This window comes from Nelumbo lutea, chromosome 5, assembly GCF_056320005.1.
Source record: "Nelumbo lutea isolate HS-2025 chromosome 5, American lotus-T2T, whole genome shotgun sequence".
Classification (NCBI taxonomy): domain Eukaryota; kingdom Viridiplantae; phylum Streptophyta; class Magnoliopsida; order Proteales; family Nelumbonaceae; genus Nelumbo; species Nelumbo lutea.
The window spans coordinates 31134003-31151155 of NC_142688.1; the positions used below are offsets into that span (position 1 = coordinate 31134003).

The following is a 17153-nucleotide window of genomic DNA, read 5'->3' on the forward strand; positions in this document are numbered from 1 at the left end:
TTTCGGTCCAATGCAATTGGAATTCATAAGGGATTTTCCCAGTCCATTTGAATTTGTGACACATAGAGAAGGTCCGATATTAGCCAAACAAAGACAAAGTTTTTGTTTTTGTTATTTATATTAATTGGTTTTTTAATTATCAAAAACAAAGTTTTTGTTAACCAACTCTTTTCACCTTCTATCTACACTACTTTTAAAAGTGGGAAGGAAAAATCTATGATGTGAATTTTGATAAAACCCAATTGGTTGGTTACCACTTTTTATGATGTTCCACTATCATGTCTTTACAGCATCATAGTCAATCCGTTCGGCAATCCTCTTTTGCCAGTCAGTTCTATTTAAATTGGCCATTCCTTATTATGAGGGTAAAGATATAATTTGAACTACTACTTTTATTAATTCATTCTAAACAAAAAAAAAAAAAAGCTTTATTGACTTTCTCCTCACTAAAACACCCCTACTTTTGAATTTAGTCACTCTTCAACTATGAAGACAATAAATGTAATTTTAACTACTACTTTTAACTTCATTCAATTCTCTCTCATTAAGTCCTATGTTCAAGGTGTTAACTCTCATTCTCAAAGATCATATCCTTTATTTGAGGCACTTTGATTTCTCACTATTAAATTATACTAATCATTTTAAAAATACAAAACCTATATATTCAAAATTGACATGAAAACAAAACCATCCTTCAATATATATGGCATGTAATAGTTAAATCATTGGATTAAATGGGCCAACCCATGTTGTCATAGCTAATAAAAAATTAAAAACAAATAAAATTATAAAATATACAAAGAAGTGAAATAAGAAGAATTATTTATTAATGATCGAAATGAAATGCAAAATTTAAAAACTGCCCAAAAAACAAAACCATTTTCCTATTCAAGTGGTGGATTAATTGTTCAACCTTTTATGTCAAACGGATAAAATACAAAATTTAAAAGATATAAAGGCATAGAATTACTAAAAAATATATGAATTTTGAATAAATTAAGGAAAACTACATTCTATCTAAATAGTGGTCAATGGTTCATAGGGGTCTACTTGGGAGAGCCCAACTCAAGCCTGGATTAACTTAAATTGTGATTTAAGACAACCTAGGGTTGGATTTTCAATCCTTGGGTTGGGTGGGCCCAAAAGTTTGGCCTTTTCTATATATATATTTTTTTTGGTTTGGCTTGAACCTAGCCCTTAGGTTCAAGTGCATTAAAATTTTTTCTAGACCAAGGTTCTAAATATCAATATGCTGATAGGGGTGTCTCAGGCAATATCGGTACCGGTTAGAACCCCAATACACCCATTGTAGATACTTTGAACCTTGGTCTAGACTGATTTAGCAACATAACCCCTGACTTCTAGCTTGAGCCCAATCCAAATGCACCAATTTCCAATGTGGTTAGACTTGGAATGGACATATTAGGCTTGGGATTGAGTCTTAGACCCAATTCCTAGGGTTGGGCTTGGGTTAAGCTTAAATTAAGCCTAACCTGCCCAACTTGCTAAGGATGTTGAATATTTGAACCTTATTCAATTTGATTTGATTAGATTATTCATAGGTCTGTTAGATTTGACAAAATATTAACAGGAAAGAAAAGAAATGAAACAGTCTATACAAAAAAAAGAAAAAAAAACACAAATATTTATTTCAACCATTTTTATTATATATACATGTCTTTCTATAAATAACATAAAAAATATAAAAAATCAAATTACAAAAATGCAATACATGTGTTGTGTGTGTGCATGAGAGAGAGAGAGAGAGAGATTCAAACTCAGTCCTATTTTTAACAGATCCCATTTTTTATTTTATCATGCATATTCAAATTCAAATCGAATCATGATTTGATTCATTTTGCACCCCTACAACTTGCAACCCTAATGATTCAACTACTTGGATAAAATGGATAAACCAAAGATGTCATAATTAAATAATAACTACTAAAATATAGAATTAAAAAATAAAAATAAGAAACATAGAAAAAGTTAATATATCTCAAGTATCATAAATTTATCATATTAAGCAAAGATTAGTTTGATAAAAATAGTTATTTTTGTAAATAAATTATGAAAATGGAAGAGAAAACTTAAAGCTACCCAATAGTTATATCATATTTTTTTTCAAGTTAAATGGTCAACAAATTGTGTCATAGTTATGTAATAAAAACACTAAAAATTGATAAAAACAAAAAAATATAAAAAATGCAAAAAATTGTCAAAATTTATGTAAACATCTAATATCATACATTTATCATATTAAATGAAGATAGACTTCTTAAATAAGTAGTGTTTTTATTAACAAAGAAAATGAAAATACATAATTTAAATCCATAAATCAGTATGCTTTGATTACTTAATTTTTCTTTTTAGAATGGTTTTAGACAATGAACTATTATTGAAATTATCACATGCAACACACACATACTAATTAATCTAAAAGATTAAGCTATTAAGTGAGACCCCTAAATATGTTTTTATTATTTCTCTAATGGATACAAACCCATTCCTAAATGTCAAAATTAATTATATCAACACATCAAATAAATGGGTAGCAGCCACTTGGCCAGCAGTTCTTATTTTCTTTCTTCCTTTTTTTTGATGGTTACCTAGCCAGCAGTTCGAATTCTTTCAGAGTTTATTTTATAGGAGAAAACTCTTATAGCACAATTTCTAAGAGCATATGGTTTATTGTTCAAATTGCAAAAGACAATTTTCGGCCTTCCTCTTGGATTACAATTATCTAGGTATGTAGCTGTAGCCATGCATCAGCAGTGTTGCCTATAAAACCCTAATTTTTCCAAATTTCTCAATTTACTTTTCTTATGTCAACGGGTCAGGTTCGGCATTGGTTTGCTTCAACACAAACCCTACACTCTCATGTTGCTCTCTGACCCTGATCCAATTTGTCTCGGTAGGATGCAATTCTTTAACCCAACCCGATTGACATTACAGGGTTCAACCTCACTTGCACCCTTTCAATTGTAATTTTTATAATACATTTTGAAAATTTAAGAATCATGAATTTAAATCCCAAATCGAACAGAAAAACAAAAAGTTGAAGGATATAAGCTCTATTCATAGAGAAGACATCTTTAGGTTAGAATTATCAGGATCAGAAATAAAAAACTTGGAGAAGTAGTGATGTACAAAGCCCAAAACGAAAAGGAAGCTCTCAACTCTCAACAAATTGTTATATTTTGGGTTGGCTAACAAATCCTCTTTTAGCCAATCTGCTCTGCCCAACAAAACAATAATTCACCAAAATAAGAAATACCCAATTCAAGTAATCATGGTTGAAAATCCTAAATTTAACAGACAAATTTTAAAAAAGAAAATTTCAAAACAGACAAACCTAGCTTAGCTCTATCCTACATTACTATTTCTATTTCTAACATGCAAAATTTAGGAAAAAAACCCATAGGAAGTAAGCTGTTTCGGACCTAAAGAGTTGAACGACCTGATCATTGGCGGCATTCCATTGGTTTTGGGCACGAGGAAAAGAAGAGAAATAAATGGGTTTTGAGATCCAAGGTTCTTGCTCAAACTATCCTTATATTTGTTCAGTTTGATCATTCAGGGACACAGCTATTTAGCAGTCTCTGTCATGATTCTCTCTCCTGCTTGAATTTCCACCACCCAGACCCCTCCATCCCTTCACACCTTTCTATTCTTCGAACTTGCCTTCGCTCCTTCAATGAAGGACGCAAGCTTCCTTCCGACTTGCATCATTCATTGAAGGAGCGAAAAATTTTCCCTCTTCCAATCAACCTCACATCTTAAATCTTGTCACGTTCATATGCATGAGAGTTAACGTGTCTGTGATTGCAACAGCGAAATACAGAAGGTCCAATAGATCGAGAGAGAGAGAGAGAGAGAGAGAGAGAGAGAGAGAGAGAGAGAGAGAGAGAGAGGAGAGAAGAGCAAATTGAACCGATTGCTTAAGTGAGTTGGGTCTAGAAGTAGAAGCCTTTACCCAAAATAATCACATCTTTTCATATAGGATACAGACGAGAGAGTCAATCGGAAAGGCTCGTGGTTTAGGACGAATGACAAAAATTGGTTCTAGACTTCAGGGTCTGGAGACCCATCCGTGACCCCAAAACATTGCCTAACTTAACCATCTCGTTCTCTCCTTCCTCCTCTGTCATGGCTTCTTCCCAGTGTTGGTACTGAGGGACCAGTCATGGGGGAGCCAACGGAACATGCCACGGCCTCCTCCTCGGAAGAGCCGGCACCACCACCCCCAGCACCGCCCCGCCCGCCTCTGTCGCTTGTCGAACCCACCCATAAGAAGAAGAAGTCTGTATTTCGCCGCGTCCGAGCTGTTTTCCGAACTTTTCCAATCTTAACGCCTGCCTGCAAGCTTCAATCTCTCCCAGGTGGATTAATACCGGATGGCCATGGCCATGGAGGTACTCGTGTAACGGGCACGTTGTTCGGATACCGTAAAGGAAAGGTGACGTTGTCCCTGCAAGAGAACCCCCGGTGTCTCCCGACGGTTGTGCTGGAGCTAGCCATGCAAACCAACGTGTTGCAGAGGGAGATGAGCTCCGGCATGGTCCGAATTGCACTCGAGTGCGAGAAGAGACCAGAGAAAGACAAGACCAAGCTGCTCGAGGAACCCATCTGGTCAATGTTCTGCAATGGAAAGAAGACCGGCTTCAGCACAAAGAGGGATGCGTCGAAGGAGGATCTGCACGTCATGGAGCTCCTCCACCACGTGTCGATGGGTGCAGGGGTCCTCCCCGGAAGTTCAGAAGCAGAGGGACCGGACGGCGAACTGGCCTACATGCGGGCCCATTTTGAGCGTGTTGTAGGTTCTAAAGATTCTGAGACCCTGTACATGATAAGCCCAGAAGGTAATAATGGGCCCGAGCTCAGTATGTTTTTTGTAAGGATTTGATAATAAGAGATTGATTATCGTTTGCAAACGATTTCTTGTCTCCAATGTAGGAGATAATCGAGCCAAAGGTAAGTAGAGTTTGCGACGGATATATGTAGAATTGAAGGAAGAGGAAAATATATAGGAATTAATCAGTCTAGCTAATGGCTTAGGCTTAGGACATCCAATCAGGTTTACTAATCTAAAACAGTAGCACATAGAGTAGACATCGATCGATCAGTGATTCTTCCTTTCACAGCTCAGGGTTTCTGGGTATTAGGTTAGAGATACCAACATGGCCAACCTTTTAGCAGTAATAGGTTTGATGCATTTATCAGTAGACGAGTAGAGAACCCTTGATCATACCCATAATAAAAGGAAGATCCCATTACAGACCAGACCATACATCTGCATAACCAGCACAAATTCAATCAAGATAAGTTCTATTCAGACTGTATTAACCCTAGTTTCTCTGCAAATTAACAGATTGCAAACTTATTAGAAAGAAAGGACTCTCTTATTTCTGTTACACTTTGTATTTAATCAATAATCTCCACATGTCATCATGTATCTTGTCCCTCAATATCAGTTTTCTTATCATAGTTACATCATATTCATTGCCACAGTCACCCACTCAATGAGAGCGTCCAAGATGATTCCCAAGAATTGTATCCAACACAATTCCTGAGATCTGTATCCAAAATCCATTAATCGAATGCTCATAAGCTTGGACTTCAATTAAGTTTACACACCAACAAATCCCAAATAGGCTTGAAGTTTGAAGTAAGGTAACTTCTAAAAAAATGTCAAAAATTAAATAGAATATTTCGAAACAATTACATATGTAATGACTGAAGACTGATTATACCACAAACTAATCTGTTGAGCTCATACTTCTGCCTTGTGGAATGACATAAATTTGTTGTTGTAAATTGAATGTCTGATTGCGCTCTGTATGTTTTTCTTATTGCTGTAATGTGGGATGCACGATATGGGCCGTGCCAGGCAAGGCCCTTCACACTGGGCTTGGGTTTTGAGGCCCATGAGTTGGCACGGCATGATAACGTGGGCCGTACTGGCATGGCCCAGATATATTTATATGAATATAAATTTTTATTTTTAGTTTTATTATATTATTTTATTCTAATTTCATTGTAATTTGTTTTTGTTTTCATTTTATTATTTCATATATAAATAAATTGTATACATCAAAATTTATATAGAATAAAATTTTAAGATTTTTTTTCAACTTATTGTCTATCTATTTATACTGTTAATTTATTTTAACTTTTCATTATATATATATTTTTATTTTTTTCTAAAAATATGCGCTGCCCCAACTCGGCATGGGCCCACTTGGTCTCATGCTACAAGTCTTGCTGGGCCTATCCTTTGAGGGGTTCCGGGCCTGACAGGCACAGCCAGCTACAATGCAGAGCCAGCACAGCCCACTTTACACCTCTAGTTTGTCTGGAGAGAATGCTACGTATTTTCACTAGCAAGGTTGAAACTGTAAGTCTTAGTTTGTAATGCAATGTAATATATTGGCCTGCAATAAGCTGAAGCTGAACGTAATTGCTATTTTACTTTTTCTTATATTTGACTTTGTCTTATTTGTCTATGAAAAGTAAAATTGTGGTATCCACCTTGTACCAAAGATAAAGGAGGTAGGCTAGGAGGGTTATTGGTTTGAGAGTAAGGTAATAAGCAAAATGATCTTATCCCCAGTCCCCACTTTATACGTGAGAGAAAATTTGATGCAATAAGAAGGTAGTGCAAATTTTGTTTCAGTTTTTGGCCAGCATTGTAATGCAGGTTTTAGTTCGAAAGTAGCCACTTAACCACTTTGAAGAAGAAATGCCAAACGCTAGAAGCCTAGATAGAACTACATCCAGTTTACACCTCCCTAGACCCAACTGGGTGATAGCCTTGGAAGCAGGATCTGCTCCTCACAAATGGGCACCTCACAGGCACATCCACTGTGCATTGGGAATATCTCCCGTGAACAATAACTAATAAGTATATGAGATATTCTTAATGCATGGTAGGATGTGCATGTGAGGCGCCAGGTGTGAGGAGAAGATCCGGTCACGATAGCCTTCTTGTGTATAAGTCAAAGAGCCATTAATTTATTTATAATTTTTAGACATTTCTTTATTTTAAAAATAGTGAATTTAATTTGTATTAAATCTGAAAAAATCGTAAGATCCAAATCCAATTTGAGATTTCTATTGGATTTTGGATCGGATGTTTAGTTGAACATACAGTATCTCTCTCTCATCTAATATGCAAAATATCAAAGTAAAGGAAATTCATGGTTATATAGCAGTTTCTAATCAATCAGCACAATATAACAGATAATTTACTAGACTTTAGCAAAAAAAAAAAAAAACTAGTCATATTAAGCAGAATTCATTTGTTGGTCCAGTTCATCAACACTCTTCTTCAGCCAATTAATAAAACCAAATATGATATTTTTAAAATATGTAAGGGTTCAATTGTGATACCGAAAAAAATCGCAACTGGTATCATAAAAATGACAACCAATTTAGATGATATTCATCAAAATTCAGTGGGGTTTGATTGAACAAAGCTCTTCTAGTACCATAAATTTGATATTACCAAATTAGCATCTATTACAATTAAGCAAGATGATACACCCCTATTTTAGATGAGAGGGAATTGACATAGGAGGAAGGTGGTGCAAATATTGCTTCAGTATTGGAATGCAAAACTTGCATTTCTAGTGAGTTGAAATGATGGAAAACAAGTTCAAATTTTATATCAGCTAACAGTGCAAATTATAGATGCAAATGCAAAACTGAACTAGATGCAAAATTTATATTTGGTTTGGATTTGCATGGCAAACAAACTAAGCCTTACTCACATACCCCGACTAGAAGCAAAAATATAAAAATGAACAAATTGGAAACAAATAATGAATTTTCTCTTGTTCTTTTGGTAAAATTCTCTTCGTCGGTTCTGCACTACAAGCAAATATTATTAGGAACAGTTCTTGAGCTAAACAATTAATCTCTTATACACAAAAGCTCTCATAACCCTCCCCCTCCCCCTTCTCTCTGCTAGTCAGTTAGATGTTGACCTCGCTTAGGTGCTAAGCACATCTGTTTCTGCCACCACAAGACACTACAATCGCAAATCTGCAACATCTTCCCATAAATGACAACACTCAAGTATGAGAGATGATCTAGATGTGTGGCTGTAGGCTTTTTTGGGTAGCAGATCCGGTCGAGAGCACATCAATAGCGATTTTCCACAGAAAATTTTCTATACCAAGAATAGAGAGTATGTGATTTCGATCCGGATCACGATAGACCTGGTGGCTGAAAAGTGATGTCAAGAGCAAAGATTGGGATTTTTTAGTACCGGTGAAATAGGCCCGGTGGCTGAAAAGAGATATCAAGAGTCAAGATTGGGTCGATGCCTTATCTATAAAAAAAAAAAAAAAGAGTCAAGAGTGGGATTTTTAATATCCGTGAAGTTTTGGGAAATTCTTTTGGTAATTATGGTAGCCAAAACGAAACCCAGAAAATTTCGATGTGTTAATTTTCCGAAATTTAAAACCTTGTTTGGGCCCATAACTTGCAAAGAAATAGGGGCCTACGCCTAATGCTAATTCGAATTTCCTTTGTAGGACAGAGTTTGAACTTTGAACCCAAAGAAAAGAAAATGTGATTTGTGACCATGGTCCACGACCACGAATAACAGGTCTTCTGAAATGTAGAAAGTAATGGGCCTTAGATAATTTGCTCTTTGTGAACAAAACATTATGGAACTCAGATGGCTATGGGCCCAATCTCTTGATTCTAATCGTCCTTAAAAGGCTAAGGCTGCTATTGGTATTGGCCCATACTCAGTCGGTCAGATGACTTTCCTCTAGAAGTTAGTGCATATCATCTCGTGAGTCGTGACATCGACATCTTTTTCCCACAAAAGAATAAGGTGCACACGCGTCACCAGCTCACACATGTAATTGGAAAAGGGTATGTCAGCGAAGGATTAGACGCCACGAAGACATTCGGTCATCATCGACTGACCTCACAAATTTTCCGAAGACGTGGAACCCTGAGACACCGCGAACTCTCCCAATAAAACGGAAATCCAGATTCCAGTATCGCCCCATTTTCCTTCTCGTGTCGTGTAGTATCGGGCATTTCTGATTCTCGTCCCCATGGCTGCGGCCGCCCGGCCGATCTTCTGCGAGTTGCAGACTCAGAAATCGATCGTACCGAAGAGAGAAGTGGCGATTCCGAAGCTGAAGCTCGGCGATTCGTCGCCCGATAATGCGAAAATCGTTCTTCAGCCTCGTGTTTGCACTCTGAGGTCTTATGGTTCAGATCGCACCGGAGTGATTAAAACACGGGAAGATGCCCAACTGTCTCCTTTCTTTGCTTCGCTCTCGGAGTACATAGAAAATTCAAAGAAAAGCCAGGACTTCGAGATCATCTCCGGCAGAGTCGCTATGGTAATACATTCTTTATTTTTTCTATATTTATCCTTTTTGTACATTTAAGCTATGTTTGATTTGAAGGAAAAGATAACAAAAGGAAGAAGGGAAAGACAAAGAAACCAATACAAGGGTTCTAAAGGTTCTCTCCCTTTCCCTTCTTTTTCCTACATTTTCCCTCAAAACCTTAAGTTAAGAGAAATACGGGTTTGAAAAATTAACGCACCTTCCACATAGACGGAGTATGAGTCCCGACCGCGGGGTGTTTGTGAACTTGCTGCAATCGCCCTTGCGTTCTGCTTTGAGGTACCGGCGGTGGGTAGGATCCACGTAACGGGGATCCTGACTCCTTACAAATAAGGGAAAATACCTTATTATAACCCTGTTGTCTCCTGTCAATTCTTCAACTTCAAAATGTGTCTGTGTCTATGCAGTAAGGGTTGTGTTCTGTCAATCCCCCAATTTCAAAACGTGTCTAACAGTGACCCGAATTTTCAGAATGTGTTTGATATATTCGTTAACTTCGTCACTTATTTGTATTACGTCATGATAGGCTGATTTTGGTTGCAAATTTATAAACATTCAAAAATTTAAAAAAATTATACTCTATACATTTATACCCGCCCCGTGAATTGGCATCAATCCCGATTTGGCACTTACTCAACCTATGAATTTTAACCTTGGCTGAATCGCCATTCTTCCTTTAAAATGTCAAAACTATCTTTCGAAAGAATGACATTATTTATTATCTTTTACCTTTAAAAAAAATACTGTTCATTTAAGTTAAATAAGAGCAACGATCACTCAAAAAACTATCCTCTCTCTCTTTATTTGTCACATTTTTCGGGATGCTACTGACAGAACATATTGGTACACAATAGTGCCTGGCCATGGAAGAAGCTCCAAATAATGTGTATTCAGTGTTGGACGTCATAGCTAACCTTAGATATTTAATTTTATTATTAAATTATTCATAGCTAACCTCTTTAATCCGTGTAATCCTGTTGGAAAGATCACCGACGAAATCAACAACATCCTTGATCTGGGTCTTTATCTCCCATTTAGTTGGAAAGTAGAAGTTTCTTGCTTCTTTCGACTTTCGGCTTGTTGTTTGATGCTTGATATGTGGATGAGAAAATGGAAAAATCAATTCGGGTTTTAAGAAAAAAATAGTGATTTTTCGGGACAATGGTATGGTGATACCTGAACTAAGACTTTTTGGTTGAGATATCAGGGGTTCTCCTATTTGATAGGGAAATAAAAAATGGCGAAATGAGAACTGAGCGAAGATAAAGAAAATTAGATGACACATTACGAGTATTTTTGATATTTTCAAAATTAAAGCAAGGACTTGTTAGACACATTTTAAAAGTTCAGGATTCTGCATAGACATGTTTTGAAGTTTAGGAACTAAATGACGCATGATTGCTTGCCCCAATTTCATAGGAGCGGGATGTTCATAAGTCTATGATGAGCCTATGGACATTGTATCTTGTCAATAGTGCATTGTACCCACACTAGTGTGTTAAGTCGTGATAGGTTGTCAATACCGCCACATGTGATTTTGTCTCCACCCAAAACCCAATCCGATATAGAGTTGTTTAGGCTTCCAAGTCAAGGGGCTAAAAAAAGGATATGGATGGTCGTGATCACCCCAATAATAGTATTTTTTTAAGTTATTTTTTGAGGGAAAATTTTTTATTGGTATCCTATACTTTGGTTCAAGTGACAATTTGGTCTCCAAACTTTAAAATGCAACAATTCAATACTTAGACTTTAGTACCTACTGTTAATGGAATGTTAATCTAGTACCTGTGAGTTTTGGGTAGAGCCACAGAGCTGGGAAGATTGGTAACCACTAACATAAAGAAGGCTACCACCAAGTAGTCAGGCTAGCTGTGAGCTTCATACCACCCTCTCCCTTTCACCTAACTTCTCTCTCTCTCTCCATCGTTTTCTTCTCTTTATATCCCTTATTTCCTAACAATGGGAATTATTTTCTAGGCAATTATACTGTTTCAGTCTATACTCTCTCTCTACCCTCCCTCTCTCTTAACAGATCATTTTCAATAAAGAAAACTAGATGATATTTGAAAGGCATTTGTGTCTTTTCACATATTACTTAATGATTGATTAACAATAGGTATTAGATTGTCACATTTAAAAGTAAATTGTTGCATTTTTAAAGTTTGAGACCAAATTGCCAAAGGAAAATGTACTGATCTATAACTTTTCCTTTTTAATGTACGAATGGACTGAGTGATACGGACTAGAGAGCAGGATGCATGTGAGGCCCACCACCATCTTACCCCGCACGTCCCACTGAAACTCTACGGACTACAGACTCAAAAGTTGTTGCATCACACGAAATGTGCAAATTAGACCCAGATTCAGTCAGGTTTAGTTCAGCGATAACTCAATCTGAGCTGTTGAACCCTCAACACTCCCTATGGCAACCGAGGTTTTTGGGTTTGGTTGGGTTGCAATCAGGTTGGCCCAATTTCTTTGCTTTCCGTCAAATCTTTTTTTATTTAAGTATTGAAGTTTTTATATTTTCTGGTGATGGAATTGTTCAGTTATAATATTATATTATTGATTATATTGCCTTTAAATTTAAAATTCTAACATATATATATATATATATATATATATATATTGCATATGTATATAAATACATAAATATATAATCTAGAGTTGTATGTACACAAATATATATATATATATATATATAATATAATATAATATTTGTAAATAGTTATATCTGGTTCAGGTTGGCGAAGACTTCAATCTTAACCCAACCCAAAATTAAGACTTCATACTTTTCAACCCTAACTCTAACCTGTCCCAGCATAACCCGACTTTTTTCGGGTTGGATGCCACGGTTTGGATTGATGCATCTAGATCTGAGTTCAATCCGGATTGATGCATCTAGATCTGAATTCATTCCGGTTAGTACATTAATATGACGCTTAGATGTTTGAGACCTAGTCTGAACTATTGAATCTGAATAGGACTCGAATCATGTCCAAAGTGCAAAGGCTATAACTAAAAATGGCTCTAAACTTACAACTTTTTTTATTAAAAATGTAAAACTTGAGGGTCCAACTATGATATCAAAATACATGGTATTGAAAAACCTTGTAACCAATCAACTATGATAGAAGTAGATACTGGTAGGGGTGTTAATTGGATTGGATTTGGTCCAATAAGGTCCAATCCAATGAATATTTTGGACCATTTTGGACTGGTTCAGAAACTGTCCAATCTGTTCAAATTCCTGTTAATTTAGATTGGTTTCAACTCAAACCTGGTCCATTGACACCTATGTTCTTATCTTCTATCAATGGACTGGATACTGGCTTAATCCAATATAAATTCATTATGGATAGACTAGGTTCAATCCAATATGTCATATTGGTCTGTCCAATCCATCCAAATTCAATATGTCTTATTAGTCCATCCAAATGGATTTTGATTTGGACGAAGTCCAACCCAAAGCTGGTCCATTAACACCCCTAGGTACTGGTTCATTAGATTGCACAAGTTCCATTGGAAACTTTAGAACATTCCTCAGTATCTTTTTTGTCTACGACCATGCAACACTGTTGCACAGAAGTTGGCTAAATAGAGTTCTCTTAGATCTCATGTCTTTATGTGGATAATTGTTCCTATCATCAATTATTTGTCTATTGGGACTAAACAATGTAATAGATGTTTGTTGAATGGAATTTTCCCTAGGGCTTTCAAAAAAAATAAAATAAAAACTATCATAGTAGTAACCAAAGTACCAAACCAATAAGGTGGTATGCATCAAAATTTACTTGGAGAGTTGATTGGTCAAAACTCTTCTAATGACTAGACCTAGTTAGTAGGGCCCTTTGGTTAAATCTTAATTTTCTTTTTCTTCTAATTTTTGTATTCTATTTCTACTATTAATAAAATAATTTTTGTTGCAACATGTATTTTTGTTTAATATATTGATTATAATATTAAAGATGTTTCCAAAATTTTCTACATATTTTTTATATTCCATCTACTTTTAAATTGTTATTATTTGATAATGATATCATAAAGTTGATCAATTTTACTTGGATGGTTAAACCAATAACTCACCGCTCATATGGGAAAATAGTTTAACTTTTAGCTTTCTTTTTTAGTGAAGTGGATTGATTTTAAAATGGTGGAAAACAAAAATATTGGTTTTTATACCATTCACATTGTGGGGTACATAAATAATTAGTGGAATTTAATGTAAGAAATAATAACGAATTAAACATAGGAATTAGTGAAAGAGAATGAGAGTTTTTTATGTTAGGAACCGGTGAGAGAGAATAGATGAACCCAAAAATAATAATTCAAATTATATCTTCTGCCCTCAAAATATAGACTAGAGAGAGGTCAAATTTAGAAGTAGGGATGCTTCAGTTTAGTAAAAGTCCAAAAATACTCTAGATCCATTCCCATACCAAAAGTATAGAATAGTAAAACGATGGATTAAAAGCAAAAGCGGCCTTTTAAAGCATAGCCTACCTTAATTTCCATGCCATGCCACAATTATTTGTTTCATTACGCTTTTTTTTTTTTTTTAATTTTTAACACTGGTGTATATAGTCATAACTTCCTTCAAATTTCTTTTGGTAGATGGTGTTTGCTGCTACGGTAACAAAGGAAGTAATAACAGGAAACTCGTTGTTTCAAAAGATGGATCTACAAGGCATTGAGGAAGCCGCAGGGGTTTGTTTGGGTGCTGTAGTTTGTGCTGCTATTTTTGCTTGGTTTTCGAGTGCTCGAACCAGAGTCGGCCGAATTTTCACTGTTAGTTGTAACACATTCATCGATTCACTGATTGACAATCTCGTCGATGGTTTGTTCTATGAAACCGAGCTCAGTGACTGGTCTGATGACATTTAAACCAATTACTACTGATCACCCATTTCTCTGCTGGGAGAGAGGGCACTATATTCGGATAGTTAGAGTGTTTCAATCTGCAGAGTTTGATAGTTATATATATATATATTTGTGTTACTGTGTATATATTCAAGAAAACTCCTGTATATCAGCAGATGATACTAAGAGCCTAGGTGCTGGAAGAATTAAATTGCTAATATTCTAGGTAAATTTCTTGGGAATGACCATCGCCCGTGGTTAAACATAAATTCTGTAAATAAGTTGTCACTATTAATAGATGTAAATTTAGAACATATCTTGCAACTTTCGTACCTTCCATGTTTTTTTGATAAATTCTTTTGGTTAACATAAACACATCGATGTGTAAAACACTAATACGATCAATTATATTAGTGTTGTGAATGCCAATGGGCCCATGTATGCTTCTCTGTCATCATTAAGGCACCTTGTATAGGTTTTAGCATGCCTCTTTCCTCCTTTCCCTAAGGTTATGTTTGGTTTGAAAGAGAAAGTATGGAAAGGAAGGGAAAGATAGGGATATATATATATCAAAGGTTTGTAAAAATTTTTCTACCTTTCCTTATTTTTTTCTTTAAACCAAACACAGCCTAATTTTCTTTCAAACCAAACATGGCATAGACAGAATTGTCAATGGGTCAGGTCTTTTCAGTAGAAGTGAACTGAATTGATTATACTGGTTTCTGGTTCTGAGTTTTGTATCCTGCTTATAATAATTCGGTTTCTTGTAATACTGTTCTGAGTTTTATATTAATATATAAAGGTCTTATGGCTTTCTTGTAATACTGTTTTTGTTATAGTTTATGTCTAAATAGGAAAATTCATACGATAAATAAGATACTTTTAGTTAAAAACGCTTGTTTGTCAACACATAAATAGTTTATTATTTATTTGCAACTTTATTAAGGTCATATATATCATCATCAAACATGATGTCTGTAGTTTTCATATTATAGATATTAAGTATAATTTGGGAGCCAATTATCCTGATTAATATATAATTGGTTTCCATCCTGGTTTTGGGTTTTGTGTCCTCATATAATTGGGTTGGGACCAATTACACCCTATGAGAGACCCGATCGACCTGTTGTCATCTCTAATTATCAACCCACAGTCCTAATCCAGCTAGCTAATTTCTGAGTATAGCCTTTAAGACTTGCCCTACGAGGAATCCGGATTTCCTTTGGTTATCACATCCACCTCACAGCAATTGCAATCGTGCATTTAGAATTTTTTTATAAATAGATATTTATGATATGTGACTGTAGTGTGAAGTGGATGTACCTGTTAGAGAAAATCCGAACTCCCCCTGTAAGGACCAAAGCATTATCATCGAAGCTTTATCCTAACTAGATGAGATCGGCTACATGCATGAATCCTGTCTCACCAAAGTCGCATAACATGTACCAAAAGATAATCTGTATAGTATTTCCCATTTCAAACCAAAGCTAATGATCAAATACATTTTTCTATGGGTAAATGAGCATTTCTAAAGGTTATTCTGAATGGGCACTGAAATGTGAAAAATCCCACACCACAGTATCAAACATTCTCCCACTTATAACCATTAAAAAAAATTAAGGCCTCGTTTGGTTTGTAGGAATAGGGATATGGAATTGGAATCGGAATGGGCTATTCTGGTTTCAACTGTTTGGTTGGGAAGAATCGGAATCTTATTCTCATTCCTGCTGGAATGACATTTTCCCATTTAGGGATGGATTCGAGCTAAGCCAAATATTTGGCTATTCGAGTTCGATTCGTTGAAATTGTGTTAGGTTCAATCTCGATTGCAAGTCAAGTTTTTTCTTTTTCTAAAAAATAAAAAGTATACATATAAAAATATTTTTCTTATTTTACATATAAAAAATTAACAATTATAAAAATCATTTATTGTTATACATATAAAAATAAAAAATATACATATAAATAATGGTTTTATTTTACATACAAAAAAATAAGAATTATAAAAATTATTTACCATTGTACATAAAAAAATATATATATTATATATAAAATATTATTATATAATAAAAATTATTTATTATATATATTTATATATGTATATGTTTGCATGTATGTAATAAAAAAATATTTATTTATTATACTAGGCTCGCAAGCCTTACGAGCCAATCTTCATTGGGCTTGAGCTCGGCTTGATTAGCAAACAAGCCTATATATCAAGCTCGAGTTTGGCTCGATGCTCAATTTAAATTGACCTGAGCTTTTCACAAGCCGAGCTTGAATAGCTTGTGAGAAGTTCGGCTTGTGGCCACCCTACCCCCATTTGAGGGAATAGCAATTCCCTGCCCCTCCCTTGGGAATGAAATTTCATTCCTTGATGATTCCAATTTTCATTTCCATTCCTTTCTGAACCAAACATACTATGGGAATAGACTATTCCGATTCCGATTTCAAAGGATTTCAATTCCGGTTCAGATTGTGAACCAAACAGACCCTAAAAGGTTCTGTTGGGTGATGATAAGAGTAAAATAACTATTTATTAAAAAAAACATAAATTCCATTCAAAATTGAAAAGACCTTGGCTGTTTGTAAAAAGCAGTTTGGATTGTTTTGAAAAACTATTGTGAATGAGTGCGGGTAAAATAGTATTTACACCAAGGCTCCTAAAACAGCTGTTTTTTTCCAAGCAGGCAGAGTGACCTCTTCATAAGATATTAAAAGAGCACAGTCATATTGAATTAATAAAAAGGGAAACAACCTTTTATTAAGTCTTTAAAAAGGAGGCGGCATTGTTATTTCACTAGAATAGATATTTGATTGATGTTTGATGTTTTTATTGATAAATGTTTGGATGAATATAGACAACACCTCTTACAACTTTATATAATTATTATAAGGGAAAGGTTATGTATG

At 35.2% G+C, this 17153-nt stretch overlaps 2 protein-coding genes across 2 annotated transcripts; both read left to right on the forward strand.

Moving 5' to 3' along the window:
• Positions 1-3418: 3418 nt before the first annotated feature.
• On the forward strand, positions 3419-4934 carry LOC148851431 (MIZU-KUSSEI-like protein (Protein of unknown function, DUF617)). The gene has a single exon (XM_088943955.1). The coding sequence runs from the start codon at positions 4187-4189 to the stop codon at positions 4904-4906; it is 720 nt and encodes a 239-aa protein (XP_088800081.1). The 5' UTR covers positions 3419-4186; the 3' UTR covers positions 4907-4934.
• Positions 4935-8573: 3639 nt separating this feature from the next.
• SEP2 (stress enhanced protein 2) lies at positions 8574-14554 on the forward strand. The gene is made up of 2 exons (XM_088943956.1): positions 8574-9371; positions 13995-14554. Exons 1-2 carry the CDS (start codon positions 9078-9080, stop codon positions 14262-14264), a joined length of 564 nt encoding a protein of 187 aa, XP_088800082.1. The 5' UTR covers positions 8574-9077; the 3' UTR covers positions 14265-14554.
• The last annotated feature ends 2599 nt before the right edge of the window (positions 14555-17153 follow it).

Coding starts and splice junctions, on each gene's coding strand:
- LOC148851431 (XM_088943955.1), top strand. CDS start 4,187: ATGGGGGAGCCAACGGAACATGCCACGGCCTCCTCCTCGGAAGAGCCG.
- SEP2 (XM_088943956.1), top strand. CDS start 9,078: ATGGCTGCGGCCGCCCGGCCGATCTTCTGCGAGTTGCAGACTCAGAAA. Junction 9,372..13,994: donor TCTCCGGCAGAGTCGCTATG/GTAATACATTCT, acceptor TTCTTTTGGTAG/ATGGTGTTTGCTGCTACGGT.